The 15,577-nt window shown below is 43.2% G+C and overlaps 1 protein-coding gene across 4 annotated transcripts; it reads left to right on the plus strand.

Annotated features, from left to right (window-relative positions):
* The first annotated feature begins 369 nt into the window (after window positions 1-369).
* Window positions 370-15,524, plus strand: NINJ1 (ninjurin 1). Of its 4 annotated transcripts, none has more exons than XR_271608.4 (5): window positions 370-581; window positions 7,558-7,792; window positions 11,856-12,017; window positions 12,125-12,184; window positions 13,890-15,524. XR_271608.4 is itself a non-coding variant. In XM_005494328.4 (4 exons), the coding sequence occupies exons 1-3, from the start codon at window positions 510-512 to the stop codon at window positions 12,008-12,010; spliced, it is 462 nt and encodes a 153-aa protein (XP_005494385.1). In that variant the 5' UTR covers window positions 370-509; the 3' UTR covers window positions 12,011-12,017; window positions 13,890-15,524. The 4 variants fall into 4 exon arrangements, 2 of the variants coding, with proteins under 2 accessions (XP_005494385.1, XP_005494386.1); XR_001333207.3 differs by having other exon boundaries at window positions 12,134-12,184; XM_005494328.4 differs by lacking the exon at window positions 12,125-12,184.
* Window positions 15,525-15,577: the final 53 nt, after the last annotated feature.

Consider the following 15,577-nt stretch of genomic DNA (forward strand, 5'->3'; position numbering starts at 1 on the left):
GTCACAACCCTCCTGCCACGGACAGGGAATCTTTCACTAATGTCTTTCCAGACTGTCTGGAAAACGTTCTGAAATGTCTTTCCAGGTCCTGCTGATTAGGAAGGAAGGGCGCTATCCTTTGCCTTGATCATTGGGTTTTCATGAAAGCTCAGAGTAAATAAAAATATTCAGGCCACTTTCAGGACTCTGATATTGTCAGAACCGTTGATTCCTCGGGGCCCCGGGCCGAGCGCGGAGCTCCGCCGGGCCCGGCCCTGCGCGGAAACCTCCGCCCGCGGGCAGGGAGGGGAGAGCCGGGAGAGGCAGGCAAGGAGGCGGGGAATAGCCGGGAAGCGCGGGGAACAGCGGGGGAAGAACGGGGGAAGGCCGGGGAAGGCGGGGGAAGGCGGCCCCGGCGGCGGGAGTGGCTCCGGGCGCGCTGCGGCAAGGCCGGGCCAGCTCCGGGAGCCGCTGCCCCCGGGGAACCTTCCCCTGTCCCGTCCGGAGCAACAGGGGCCCGGGCGGCCGCCATGGACTCTGGCAGCGAGACCCACGAGCTCAACGGCACGGCGGAGGGCGCGGACTCGGCGGCCGAGGAGCAGGTGAGGGCCGGGCCCGGCGGGGCGGGGGTCCCGGCGCCGTGTCCGTCCCGCCGTGTCCTTCCCGAGGCCGGGCGGGACGGGACTCCGCGGGGTGCGGTGGCGGTCGGTGCTGCTCGCTTCTTGCTGGCTTTTTAGCCTGCCGTTCCTGCGGGGAGGCCGCTGCGCGGGGCCCGTGTGCCCGGGCAGGGCCGGGCAGAGCATCCCCGGCCGCTCCTGGCTCCTGCAGCTGTCACCGTCACCAGGGGCCACCAGGGCCGCTCCTGGCTCCTGCAGCTGTCACCTGTCACCGGGGGCCACCAGGGCCCTCCTCGGCCGGGGCTCGCCCGCAGCTCGCCTCACCTGCAGGGCTCTACCCACCCGGCTGGCTTGGGAGAGGACATCCGCGCGAAATAAGCAATTACAAAAGCAGGAAGAATTGCTGAAGTGGTTATGCCTGTATGGTTAATTTCCATGCAGTAATCAAAATAAAAGCCAGAATACGCAGCTTTTTCATACTGTGTATGGTCAAAACATGACCAGACATCCTCACTGGGAAATGTTCATTCCCATTCTGTTTAAGTATAAAGGATATTTGCAGAACATGCCACTTATCTGAAGAAAACAGACGGGTAAAAGAGTGGCTTTTATCTTGTTTTGGAAAGGACTAAACTCTAAAGGCAGCTCTTACTCCAGCCTAAGTCTCTGCCACACAGAAACCATAGTACTAAACCCTCTTCTGTGTCACTGGTATAATGTTCTGGTTACAGACAGACTGGGCTGATTGTGTAGCACGTCTGTCCTTCCTCCAACCCTCCCTCCCTCACAAACATTTGGAGTCATGAATATGAAACCAAGAAAAATAAAAATCTGTTTTTAATAAATCCTGGAAATCCTACCTAAAGTTAATCAAGCCTAGGATATGCAAGTCAAACTGGTGGTCTGGAGTGGGCTCCTCTAAACCTCTGACTTCTCAGGAGTTCTCTCATTTTCTTGATGCAGCTTTGTGATTGCATCACAAGTACTCTTGATGGGGTATTTTTCCCCCAGTGTGGTCTTCTTCAAGAATTTTTCAGCAACTTACCTGTTTTACTTCATCTTCAGTTGCAAGCAGCCCTCATTTTGTTACATCTTTCCCATCAAAACTCCAGTTATCAGTGAGTGCCATATAAAGAATAAGCAGTGAGACATGCTATTCCATTGTTTTAAATGTATACAGTGGCACTTCAGTGAACTTCATAAACACTTTTTAAATTTTCTCTCTCTCTCACACACACACACTCACACATACAAAGTATATGCCAGGTAAAACAAATGGATTTTCCAAGAACCCATCTCTGAATAGAAGATACTTTGAAAAGTCTGCCAGTGTTCACAATTCCCACAAACAAAAGAACACCCCAGCTCAGCAGCCACCTAAACCTGGAGGGACCATCTGCAGCTGCCTGAATCTTCTGTATTGGGGTCAAGAGTGTGTCTGCTTTGAGGAATGCTCACAGGCATGGGAACATGGTCACTCTTGTTCCCTTCCTGCCTGTCCCAGCCTCTGTCCTCTCCTCAAAACAGACTCTCTTGCACACCTTCACCACAGACCACAGAAGAGCTGTCATGAAATGCAGATGTAGTTGTTGCCTTCAAAGCAATCAAAGCATAAGAATTTTAAAAAGACCAGTTAAGCTCTTGGTAGATCTGAACAAGGGTCACACAGTGGTTTGATGTGGTTTATTTTTACTCCAGCATTAATTTAATACATTTTTTTAGCAGATGTCAGACTTTTGGAAGCAAGAAATTCCTTGCTACTAGGATTGGTCTGGCATGGCACACCTCACTGACTAATATGTGTGATTACACCTGGCACAAGTATCTCATCTCTTCTTCAAAGGATCTGTTCATACAAATACAGATTATAACTAGTTTTTCATCCATCTAGTTGCTTTCCTTGTTCATGGTCCATATTGGAGCACTCTCCATCCACCATGTTGTAAAATCTAGTTTAGTGCTTCCAAGATAACAGGGCGTGCTAGATGAAGAGTTAAAGAAGAGCTATGAAAAAGGTGAACAAGAATTGGATAGTAGAAATAAACACTTTTAATCGTGTTTTCCTAAAAATGTGTTGAAGTCCATATATTAATTCAGGGGTAATTTGGAACATGAAAGTAATTTGAAACATGGCAGTTTCTTGGCATCATATTGCAAGTAACCAGTCTGTAGGAACTTGAAATTATTTTGCTGCATATAACCTGAAATAGTATGTTCTCATTACTCATATCAAACTGAATTTGGAGTGTTCTATATACTCCAAATATTGATACTATTGGTGTTAAGTTTTTGCTTGAATATTTTTAAGTAGCTATAATAAACAGTGTGTTAACCACACAAAATAGACAGTCCACAGCCCAGTTGTGAGAAATAGTATTGTAAGACCAAATGAGTGGAATGAGTAGTAATAATGCAACGCAGAAAAAATGATACAGGACCAAACTTCTATTTAAATAGCAGTGTGGACAAATTTAAATTACTCCTTCATTTCACAAATTTAGTCATGAGATGTGCTGATTATTTTACAGTAATTTAATGAGTAGAAATATTTTAACTGGACCCTGGAACCAGTACAGCTTTAGGAAAACAGTGCTAAAGCTGCTAAAGCTGGCTCTCAGCAGACTGTACTTTTCCCTTTTTTAATATTAACTTCTTTAGCTCTCAGGACTCAACATGATTGCCACAGTTTTTTCTCTTAATGTAGTCATGCTTGCATGATCTGTTTGTATAAAAGTGATTCTTCTTAAGCACAAGGTTTTGGAGCTGCTAGAAAATCATGATGTCTATGAAACACAAATACATGCTGAGTTTTTCCCTTTTTTTTTTTCTTTTTTTTTTTTTTTTTTGATTTGCCAGCAAGCACAGCATGTGATTGCAGAGTTCTCACAAACTAGTTAGTGTTACACTGGGTTGCTACTTGGGTGAACATCTCCCCCCTCTCCTCAGAATGAAATTTCCATGGGAAATGAAACAATGAAACTGATGATTCATTCCAGGGCCAGAGAAGGGGTTTTTCTCTCTTGAGTCAGTACTAAACTGAGCAAGTGATCTGATGTGTTTTTGAAGGATAAACCACTGAGTATCCTCTGAGGCAGTGTACAAAGAATCCATTAGAGACAAGGAGGCCACGAGGATGGTGAAGGGCCTGGAGGGGAAGCCTTGGTCTGTTCAGCTGGAGAAGAGGAGGCTGAGGGGAGACTCACTGGGGTCACAAGTTCCTTGTGAGCGGCACAGGAGGGGCACTGATGTCTCTTGTGGTGACCAGTGATAGGGCCTGCGGGAATGGCCTGGAGTTGTGTCAGGGAGGGTCAGGGTGGATCTCAGGGCAAGGCTCTGCCCCCAGAGGGTGCTGGCAGTGCCCAGGCTGCCCAGGAAATGGGCACGGCCCCGAGGCTGCCAGAGCTGCAGGAGCCTTTGGGCAGCACTGCCAGGGATGCCCAGGGTGGGATTGTTGGGGGTCTGGTCAGGGCCAGGGGCTGGACTGGGTGGCCCCTGCAGGTCCCTTCCAACTCAGCCTGTTCTGTGAATCTTAATCATCCATTACATGACTGATATGGCTTAAAATATTTTTGTTGGACAAATACTTTTTTTTTTTTGTTGAATATTTTACCTGACTGTTTTTAGATCAGCAAGGTCCCTGAGATGGAGGGGAGGACTAACTTCAGAGTGGCCATAAACGGCCCTTTACAATTTCAGTGTGTAGGTGATGGAGATACGGACAGAAATTCTACAACTACAAGTATTAAATACTAGTGCAAAGTTGCTAGTTCAATCCTGTAACTGTAAGTTTGATCTTACAAAAAAATAAAAGTTCTGAAATGGTGTTCTATTTTAGTCCTGTATTATTCCTTTTATGTCTGATCCATCTCATTTTTGATTTAACTGGAATTTTTTCCAAACATGAAATTTTCCCTCAAAGATCTGGAAAAATCAGCCATATGGTATTTTTCTGAAGGATTAATACTTCAAAACCATAGTAAATTACTTCTTAAACAAAATTGCTTTTTAGCATCTTTTTATCCATTCTGATTGGGAAGAATATTGCAGAACACAGTAAAGAACAGCCCCACTAAGTTCAGTATGGCTCAGCTTTAGTTCTGCATAGCTTCATTTTTATTCAGCAAGTTTCCATTGTTTTATAATTCAGATTTATCCTAAACACGAGATTTTCAGGAAGCTTGCTCTATGGCATTGCAAACCCAGAGGTCATTCTGGTCCAGTCTCATTTTCAATCAAAGCTGTTGGCCCATAAAATTGCATTAATAACTAACCCCAAATAGAAGGAAAACTGCTGTAATCCTTTCTATAACAATTTACTGTGTTTAGCAAAGATACTTTATTGTTTTCAGATATTTCCATTTTCAGTGCTGTTTCCTTCCCGTTGAATCACCAGGTGGGGCTTCACTGTCATACACTCAGCACTTAAGGACATTTGCTGCAGAGCCGCCTGTATTTGCTTTTTAATAAATGCAACCAATAAATTCTTTCTGTACTTGAGAGGGACTCAGTTTTTCTGGGTGTACCATTGAAAGAGGGAGTGAAGCAAAGCAGATGCAGAGTGTGTACTAACACAGAGGGACTTGTGCAATCTTGGAGTGAAGGTTCCATCCTACAGAACCGGAACCATGCCTGTTTATGACATGGCATTGTGGCTTTATCCTTGCAGAGTGCAGTGCTCTGGGCAAGCAAACAGCCCCTGCTTCTGTGAGGAGACGCAGGGTGGTACTGCCTGTGGGACAGCACCATGTCACTGTGAAAATCAGCTCTGCACTCCCATCCTTTGTCTAACTGTGCATGGACCAGCAGGGCAGGTTGTTGTGCTGTGAGGCCCTGAGGGCAAGCAGGGAATACTGCAGGGAATGGTGTCCCAGCTGCACATGGCTCTTACATGTGAACACATGTGCTGGCTTTGCTCAAAGTCCTTTGGAGACACGAACACAAGGGCTTATCTTGTCTCTGCCAAAGAGTTTGAATGTTGAATGTGTGTGAGGAGATGTTCTGCTTGCACTGAGGCTGAAGCAGGTCCTGTGCAATGCATACTGCTCTTTTGCCAAGTGACACCTGCAGGAAGAGCATTCCTTTAGGTGTATCCTAGAAAATCTCCAGATATTCCACTGTCCCTCTGTACTCCTGTGGGTGATCAAAGCACAGCAAGTGTTGTTTGGTACTGTGGGCTGCACACGTTGCTGCATGCCTGGAATCCCTCTGAAACCATAAAGCCACATAACCAAGTTCTACATTCATCATTATAATTTCTGTTGTACAGACTGTCCCTCTCCTGAGGTTAAGGCAACATCTCTTTTTTCTTTACCTGTGTATATATTGCTGTGTAACACACAATCTGATCTTAAAAAGTACCCGTGTAGTACTGACTGCATCATCTTCAATACCTCTGGCAGTGGCCTTCAGCTTGCTCCCAGAAGACAAGGCTAATTTGCTCTTTTTTTTTGGATTTTTGTTTTCTGGTTTTCCAGCATCAGTCAGGAGGCAGGAAGTGAATGTTTCAGGGGTTTTCATGATTACAGGCCATTTTTCCTGGTGAAGGCAAGATCACAGGCTGAGAAAAACCTCTGACATTTTCTGCTGCCCTATTACACTCAGTCAAACATTTAGGCTTGTGATGGATGACATGTCTGGTGAAAACAGGTCAAGTTTGGTATTTAAATGCCCTGAAAAAACTGGCAATGTGTATATGAATATCTACCCCGTTTAAAAGGAGGCTTTTAGGTCTGGACTGTGGCAAGCCTGGCTTGGGAGTTGATAATGTTTAGTGCTGCTGAGGAGAGTAATTAGAGGGTGTCTTCTGCATTTGAGCTAACTTGCAAAGCCAGACTCCCTTCACAGGAGTCTGGCAAGGAGCAACACATCTGGGCAGTAAAAAAGTCTCTAAGAAGTAGGTTTAAAGAAGACAGCTAGAACAAGTTTACTTTTCATATATTTGTCTATTAGTTTTAAAGTCTAGAAGAGCAGAAAGAATGAAATTGCTAACCTGTTCAGAGACCGCAGGATAGAGGATCACTTACTCTCCGTTCCTCATGGAGTTGGGCTGCTAAGTCTCACCTAGTTACCCTAAGCTGCATCTAATCCATAGAGAAATAGGCACCGCTGAGAGACAAGCAGTGAAATTGCAAGTCAGGTCACATGAATCATCATCAGGAAACACTCATATATTCATCCTGTTGGGTTAACTAGCCCTAAGTTTGCCCTGCAATTGGTTTTTATTTTCCTGTTTGTTTGCAGAGCAATTTTAAAAATACCAAACAAATGAAAAACAACCCAAAACAGCTGATGTGAAAATGGGGGAAAAAAGATTCCCTTGTAATTGGGCAATTCTTGGCAACAACACATCATGTGATGTGATGATAGTTAAGTGGAAAAACATCTGTGTATGGGTGTATGGATGGCCCTGGACAGTGGCATGGAAAGAGTGGCATGGAAGGAAGGAATAGCAAGGAAAGGAGGGCAAGCAAAGCTCACACAGTGGCCAACTTCACATCTGTCTTTAAAAGAAGATTCATGAGAAATGAAAGAACTTTTTGGATGTGTAAGGAGAGAAAGTGAATTTAATAAGTATCTGTATTTTTAAGTGTGCCTTCAGGAGTAAATTAGTCACAACAACCTGTTGTTTGCTGGATTGTGTTACAGTGGTTTTTCCCTCTCAACTTTTTCTCAGTGCAAACTTTTCAGCCTTTCCAGTCTCTTCTTTTCCCAGGGTAGAAACATGCTGACTGTTTAAACTGATCCTGTAGGCAAGCTTGCCCTGTAAAAGGGCAGTAGAAGCAGGCAGGTTTCTGCTCTCCTTCTGGAGGACGGGGGTAACAGGGGAAAGGTGCACAGAAGATCTCAGCACTGCTGTGGTTCTGCCCATGTGGTCACAGGAATCGTTTGGTGGGCCAAGTGATGTCCCACTCACCACCAATTAAGAGATGTGAATAACCATTTTCCTCTCTGCTGGCTCCAGCGCAGAAGGTGGCAGTGGTTCCAAAGGAACAGACCCATCAACATCAACCACTATGCCAACAAGAAGAGCGCGGCCGAGAGCATGCTGGACATCGCCCTGCTGATGGCCAACGCCTCCCAGCTCAAAGCTGTCATGGAGCAAGGGCCCTCCTTTTCCTTCTACGTGCCGCTGATCATTCTCATCAGTCTGTCGCTCACCCTGCAAGTTATGGTGGGAGTGCTCTTGATATTCCTTGGTAGGTAGCAACAGCAAGAGCCACTGACTCGTATTTTTCTTATAGGACGCAGCCTGTAGGATGGTAAATAAACACCCTTTGCTTTTAAAAAGCCTTTACCTCAGAACCGATGCAGGTTAGAATCACAGAATCATTTAGGTTGGAAAAGACCTCTAAGATCATCTAGTCAAACAGATAACCCAGCACTGCCCTGTTCACCACTAAACCATGTACATAAACATCACAATTTCACATCTTTTAATTATCTCCAGGGATGGTGATCAACCACTTCCCTGGGCAGTCTGTTCCAACGCTTGACAAACCTTTCAGTAAAGAAATTTTTCTGATATCCAGAAAAGCAGATTTTCACTTGAAAGCATAGAAATACTGCAACAAAGGGAGGAAGGGCAACGTTATGTGAAATCTTCAATTTTTGTCACCTTTCTCCTACTCATTTGCCCATACTATGAAAATTTTTCCTCCAGAAAGCCTGAGGAGGAAGGAAAGTTATGAAATATTGTAAAAGAATCAGTAGGCCAGATAGGATAGCGAGGTCTATCAAGTTTCATAATAATGTTTTTGGCAAGACCTGTTACTTAATCTTATGACTGAAATGTGTTTCTTCCATATCGTATAAGAAAATAATGTGAATGGGGAACTCCAAAGGGGAAGTGAAAGTTAAATGTCCATCATCATGTTGGTGTGGCATGTTGTCTTTAGCTTGGCTGTGTTGCATTTAAACTGCATCTACCATTGCCCAGCTGGAATAAATGACACTGCCAATGGTAGGAAACAGCTGTGGATCATTTCTGCTAGTGATATGGGATCATTTATTCTCATAACATTTTTCAAATCTCATCCTTTACCATAGTGGGAACTAGGTAACTGATCTTGGGCCTAATGCAAATGAAAAGGCAGACTTCACACACGGCATTAAATGAGTTTGGCATCCCTGACAATCTTTCAGTGTTGTGCTCTCTTATAACAGCTGAAAAAACAATGTCCTTTTCAAGGAGAAAGTTTCTAGGGATCCACGATATACATGGCTTGTAATATTCACAGTTGATGTGGCTTTTTTCTTTCTTACAAAAGAGATGGAATACAGCTGTCTCTGCGTTTGTTAGAATTGGTGCAAAAGCAGAATCCAGGTCTTGACTCAGAGGAGATTGCAGAAGGGGACTGGAAAAACCCAACCTGTTGATGCTGGCAGGTGTGGGAAACAAGTAATGGAAAAATCAGTAACATACTTCTGTGTTCCTCAGTTGAAGGCGTCTCCCTGGTTGCTTCAGCAGGCTTTGAGGCTCTAAACAAGCTCCCTGTCTTTCTGCTGGGCAATAGTTTCTCAGTATATGCTGAGATACTGCCTTTTAACACTTGTTTCTGCATGACACTGCTGAAATGGTTTAAATTGCTATTATGTTATGGGCCACATGTTCAGTCCCTTAGGTGGTTGGAGACAGGGACAACACACACACCTCAAAGCCCCATTTGACAAACAGAGTGTGTGGTGTCCAAACCTAGTATATATAGGGGATTTGAAACCCCTGGTCCCAACTGCTGATTGATCTGATCCCCACACAGCCCAGCTCCTGACCAGTGAGATGTCTGCAGCTTAGGATGGAGTGTAATTGGTTGAGGTTCCTGTCTGTCAACCCAGGGGCCAGTTTATGGAACCAGTTGGGTTTCTGATTTATAGCCATATCAATTGCCCAGTACAAGCCAGCTTGTACTGTGACAAATTGCTGTCAATTTTATCTTTGTCACATTGAGGGTAACAGAGCCTTTGGCTTATGGTGATGCACTCTTCGAGCAGTGTTGTCCTGCTAAGGTCAAAGACAGGAAGAAGACAGGAAACAGGACACAAAGGTATGAAAATGCAGGTATCAGACCAAGAACTTGCTTTTCATAATGTATATTTTATAGTTTTGGCTGGCAGGAATAGTTTGTTTCTGTCCAGCCATGAAATTCTGTCTCTTCAAGCTCTCACACAGCCAAACAAAAGTCTGTGCCATGATCCAGTTTCTTTCCTTGAGTCAGGGTTTTATCCTGGGAGCTACCAATTCACACAGTTTCTACTAGGTATTAAAAGCTTTTCCTCCTTCTAAAGAGCCTTTCACGAAAACAATGTGAGAAATGTTCAGCAAACTTGTCCTTGGAAGGGATTTGGTGACCTTAACTTTTTGGAAGAAAAGCAAAGAATGTCTTGAAATAGTTTCAGTGGCTTGAAATCATTTTCACAAACACCCTCATCTTCAGTGCTGTAATTACAAAGATAGGATTACTGCAATTCTACTTAAAAGTTTAGAGCTTTTCCTAAACTGACAAGTATTACTTGTCTTCTCTGACCCTCCTGTGGACAAAGGGACAGCTCTGAAAGTGTCAGTTTGCCTTTCAGAGTGATTGCTTTTAACTCACATAACAGGTCAGGTCATTATTGCCTTTCTATTTTTATCCAGCTGTCCCAAATGCTGTTATTCTGTGTTTCAGAACTCATGATTCAGTTTCATTTATTCTTCACTCACATGGAGTCCTTCCAGGTCCTGTTGGAGTGCAAGCATCCACATGCCTCCAGATACTTTACAGATGTGTAAACTCATTTTAAGGTTGAAGTACTTACTGAAGTTATTTAATGTCTGCAAAGGTGTGCAGTAGCTTCTCAGGGCAGTTCTCCCACACTGTTCTTTAATGCTTTGCCTGGCCTGTGATGTTTGGCTACACTGCTTTAGCAAACAGGACTTGAGCAGGTGCTCAGAATGCCTTGAAACCAAAACAGCCGTATTAGGGACCCCAGGTGAACCTGGCTGTTAGCACTTCAGCATCACAAGTGTGTTTGCCACCATTCAACAACAAGGGATATTGGTTCAGTGGTTCACTTCTGCAGTATGGAACACAGCGATGATGGTACAAGCAAGTAACAAGATTTATTTTGTGTTGTAGAGTCATAAGTTTTATGTCTATGTATGTGCCCATCAGAAGGAGCCCTAGGTTTTATGTTGCTGTAAAAACTTGTCTGGTATAAACTTTCTCTCACATGTTGTGCACATGCAGACACAAGCTCCAGTGATATATGCTGTTGAGAACTTGGAGTCTCAACAGACAAAACCCATTCTCAAAACATGCTCCAGAATTCATCAGCACTCACTCCATCAGCACCAAAGGAATGTAGCCAAGGGTCTCAGCTGCAGGGCCCTTCCTGCCAGGGAATAGAGACAGGAAACTCTTGGGTTTTCACATGGTATTTCAGTGGGCATAGTATTTGGTCAGAGTTGGATCTGATGACCTTGGAGGTCTTTTCCAGCCTTAATGATTCTATGATGCCAGGCAAGTGCCCCAGACTTCTCACTGTCTTAAAACAAAACCTATTATCAGCCCAATGTAACTCATTTGTGTGCTATCACGAGGCCTGGAATCAAAGCTTACACTCCATTAATGCTTGTGTGAGCCTCCCTCACTCCCTTCAGCAGTTCAACCGAACAACAGCTGCAAGAAACAAAGGAAAATGTTTACACAGCAGATGCTCTCTGTAGAAAGGACTGCAGCTACACTGCTCTGACACCCCCTCTGTTTAACAGATAGAGTACCCTTGCTTTCTATAAACAGAATCAGGGCAAAGGCAGGGAGTACAAGGGAATACAAGCTGGGGAAGGGCACCAGTACAGAAAAAATCCAGCCTTGGTAATGAGATTTGTAGCATTTTAACTAGGAAATTTAACTTCATCCTGTCAGGGCTTCAAGTTTCATGTATTCAAGATTGAAATAATTTTTAAATGCTTAAAGTCTGCAACAAAGCTAGGCTTCAAAACCTCAAGAACTCAAAAGATTTCTAGTGATGTTAGTGCATCCATTACTTCCCATGTGTCTCCACAGAGATTAGATGCTAATTACTGGAAGTTAATAAGCTCCTTGTGGTTACAGACCTTTCCCTTAGCACTTTCAGTGACACTGCAGAATCTGACTTCCTTTTAAATATGACTGATCCAAATAGCTTAGCATAAGATAAATTCTGTAACTGCAGCAGAAACCTCTTATTCTGGATTTTGAAATATACATATTATTAAACATTTTTTCTCCTTTCTCTTTGAAGTAAAATATGACCTTAACAACCCTGCAAAACATGGAAAGCTGAATTTCCTCAACAACCTTGCAACTGGACTAGTATTCATTATAGTAGTTGTGAATATTTTTATCACTGCCTTTGGAGTGCAGAAACCAGTTGCTGAGCCAGCATCAAGACAGTAAGGACCAGGTGAGTGTGGTCTCCTGCAGCATGAGGTAGCAGAGCACTGCATCCAGGAATGCAGGGCACACTGGGGCACCTCAGAAACAGCCACAGGCTGATCTGTACTGTTGAAGTTCTTGCAGATACCTGAGCTCGCTTCCCATTAGTGCAAAAGCAGAAGCTGCTGGGAACTGGTAAGTTATTGCAATGTGTTTGTGAATGTGGAGTTCAAAAGTTGATGGCAGCACGTGTCACCCATCGGAAGTGTAGGGATTGTCCTGGCCTAGCCACTCCTTTTCCTTACTGCTGACGGAGACAATAAGGGAAATAATGTTGTTCTGCTTTCTCCAAATGCCTGTCCTTTTTTTGAGGAAGGTTTGCATCCAGTCTGTTACTTAACGCTGGAGACAATCTGTTTCCAAGTAGCTAGGGCTGTTCAATCTGACATGTAACCCTGCACATGCTGGAGTCTCTGAGTTTCTGGGCTGGTTCCAGATCGTGTGGCTGCTCTGTCCTTCGCAGGACGGGGCTGTGCTCTGTGGGAGACTCAGCTCACAGAGATGAGCACTGTCACTTCACATGTGCCCATTTAGGGCAATCTTGGTGCTCTACCTGCACTTGCAGCTTTGTTCTTTACTTATGCAGAAGGATAAATATAGGGATTGTGGGGATCAAAATGGGTGTCTTCCTAGCTGTGATGAGCAGTTTGGGAGGACATAAACCTAAATTATAGGCTCATAATGCAAGAAGTACCATGGTCAACATCTGCCTTTAAAACAGCAGTGCTGAGTCTGTGTGTGCCAGCTTTGCTCTGGCACTCGGTCTCCAGATGTCAGCCCAGGGTCAGAGACGTGCTGAGGGAGGAATGGCCGGGCTGGCAGGCCATGGCTGCGCTCTGTACTACACAGAGAGCCCATGCAAGTAACATTACTGCTTTGTGCAAGCTTCTACAAGAAACCCTTGCTCCATAAAAATGAAGATACAAGGCCTTTTAAATATTTATCTGTAGATGAACGGTGCAACAGAAATCTGTGACAAAAATGGGAGTCAAACCAAAATTTATCATCAGTCAAAACAGCATGAGGAGAAAGCATTGTAAAAACTTACTAGGAAAATTAAGAACTACAGTAATTTATCTCAGGATGTGGCTGTAATTTTCTCCTTTAACCAAAACCTGTGAAAACCTGGCAGTGAAACAAGATAGTTTTAATGCACTTTCTGGCCATAGTTGTGACAAACAGACTAATGAGTATTTAATTTTAACACTGAAGAGCACATGGATTATCTGAGCTATTACCCAAAATGCAGGTAGAATGTTGACTTCAGGAGAACATGTTAAAGCAGTACTGAAGCAATAACCCCAAAATTAACACTGGCAAAACCAAGGGAGCTGCATGAAGGATTATTGGAATTTTAGCTGCCTTCATGGGACGAAACACACAAAATACCTGGGACAGAGGCAGAGACAAGGATCTGGAATAGGCATAAGGAAGCTCAGAACAGAACCAGAAGCTGTGGGCTCCTGCCTCCATGCTCTCACATGTGCAGTTTTCTAATTAAACAGCCAAATGTGGTGTCCAGAGCCTATTTTTTGCTGCAAACTTATTAAATGTGAAAGTTCTTTATTGCTTCGGAACATTACAGCTGTTGTTTGCTCATTTGTACGCATTGCCCTTGCTAAAAACATCTTGTCATCTAAATGTAACCTGAGAAATAAGTGTTTTTCAGTCTGTTGCCAAAGTCTCCTCAAAACCCTGAGAGAAATGAGTGGCCATGTTCTGGCTTCACCTTTACTATTATGCACCCTTTTCCACAGAAAACTGAATTGCCCTTTTAAAGTAAATGTATCATTTACTATAATTCCTGTATCACTAAAATATCAATATCTTTGTGTTTCAGAGACCTGGAGCATCCATTTTAGATGCCATTTGCAGTTGAGCCAGCTACGCTGTACACAGTGGGGAAAGAAAAATAATTTGAAGAAGCTGGACACACCAGGCAGCTTTCTCAAGCTTCCAACACACCTGTATACCTGAAATTTTCCCATGTGTTAATATTTAAATTGTTTGGCATCTAAGAGAAGGTTAGCTTTTCCCCAAGGATGCTGTTTTTCTGGAATATTGGCATTTCAATTTCTGAGGAAACTTTTTTTTTCAGAGAAGTGACATAAATTCAGGAAACAAGGAAATAGCAGCTGGTAGCATTTCACAGGATTTTTCTTTTTACATGCCTTTGGTTTTTGTAGCAATTTGTCATTTCACGATGGTAAGAAATGTCAGGCCTTTGATTCTGGAGTGGTCACATTGTCCTTCATTTCACAGCTTGGCACCAAGCCCATGTACTCTGCAGCCCAGCAGGGCTCTGGTTTGCAGTGTGTAAAGGTAGCTCTGCTTTTGCACAGCTTTTTGTTTTGCTTTTTTTTCCACTCTAGCTAAAGGAAAGATGAGGCAAAAAGAAATAAGCAGCATTCTTTTGCCCAGTTTTGTTCACAGGTAATCATTTGAATTGTTTCTTCTGGACATACTTAAAATTTCCTGCCCTTCATGCACAGACACAAATCACCTAATTGTTAATGGTTTCTTGCCATGTATTGCTATTCTGTGTATTCTGTCCATTATATGTATTTATTTGAATCATAGAGTAGTTTGCATTCAAGGCACCTTTGAAGCTCATCCAGTTCCACCCCTGCCATGGCAGGGACAGCTCCCACTGTCCCAGGGTGCTCCCAGCCCTGTCCAACCTGGCCTTGGGCACTGCCAGGGATCCAGGGGCAGCCACAGCTGCTCTGGGCACTCAGCACCTTCATTGTAAAAGGTTCTTTCTTATATCAAATTTCTGGAAACTCTATTTCAAGTGCCACCTTTTCTAGGCTCTACTGGTAAACTGGAAGATCCAGGGTGAACTTTACCTGTTAAACTGGTACCAAGTGCCTGTCAGCAGCAACTCAAATGGCAAAATGAACTGAGTTTTTCTCTCTAGTTTCCTCTCTCTCCTTCCCATCATTGATTGCTGCAGTTTTCTTCCTTTTATGAGTTTATGGCTAAAAGCAAAATAAAATTTTAAATTTTTATTTTAAAATATATAGAGAGAGTTATAAGTATCTTCTAGTCTCTTACCTGCTGGCTCAGGGACTTACACTTTTTCTAAATACACTATTGCTAATAATAGTGTAGGTTACAATAATTTCTTCAACAAAAACATTTTAGTAATTTTATTTCCAAAGTATCATACCTACAATCAGAAAAATCTAAATTTTCTAGATTGCACTTCTATGTAAATGTAAGATGTAGATTTGTATGAATCAATTTTCTTGGTGTCAATTTTCAAAAGCTCCTTTGTACATAAGAATAGAAGATTGACTTCATGTGTCTCATCTCATTTACAGGTTTTGTTACTGACCTTTCTCTTTGGTTATGTCTCAAAGCCCACTGATGTACCAGACTTTCATGTATATGTTCTGTAAGGATTACTAACAGAAAACAAATCAAACTCATGTGATTAGTAATGGAATAGATATTCTTTTTTATTTTCTAATTTGTCTTTTGTTGCTTCATTTCCATTGTTACATGTATTTAGCCAGTATCCAG

Source organism: Zonotrichia albicollis, chromosome 12 (genome assembly GCF_047830755.1).
Source record: "Zonotrichia albicollis isolate bZonAlb1 chromosome 12, bZonAlb1.hap1, whole genome shotgun sequence".
NCBI classification, from domain to species: Eukaryota; Metazoa; Chordata; class Aves; order Passeriformes; family Passerellidae; genus Zonotrichia; species Zonotrichia albicollis.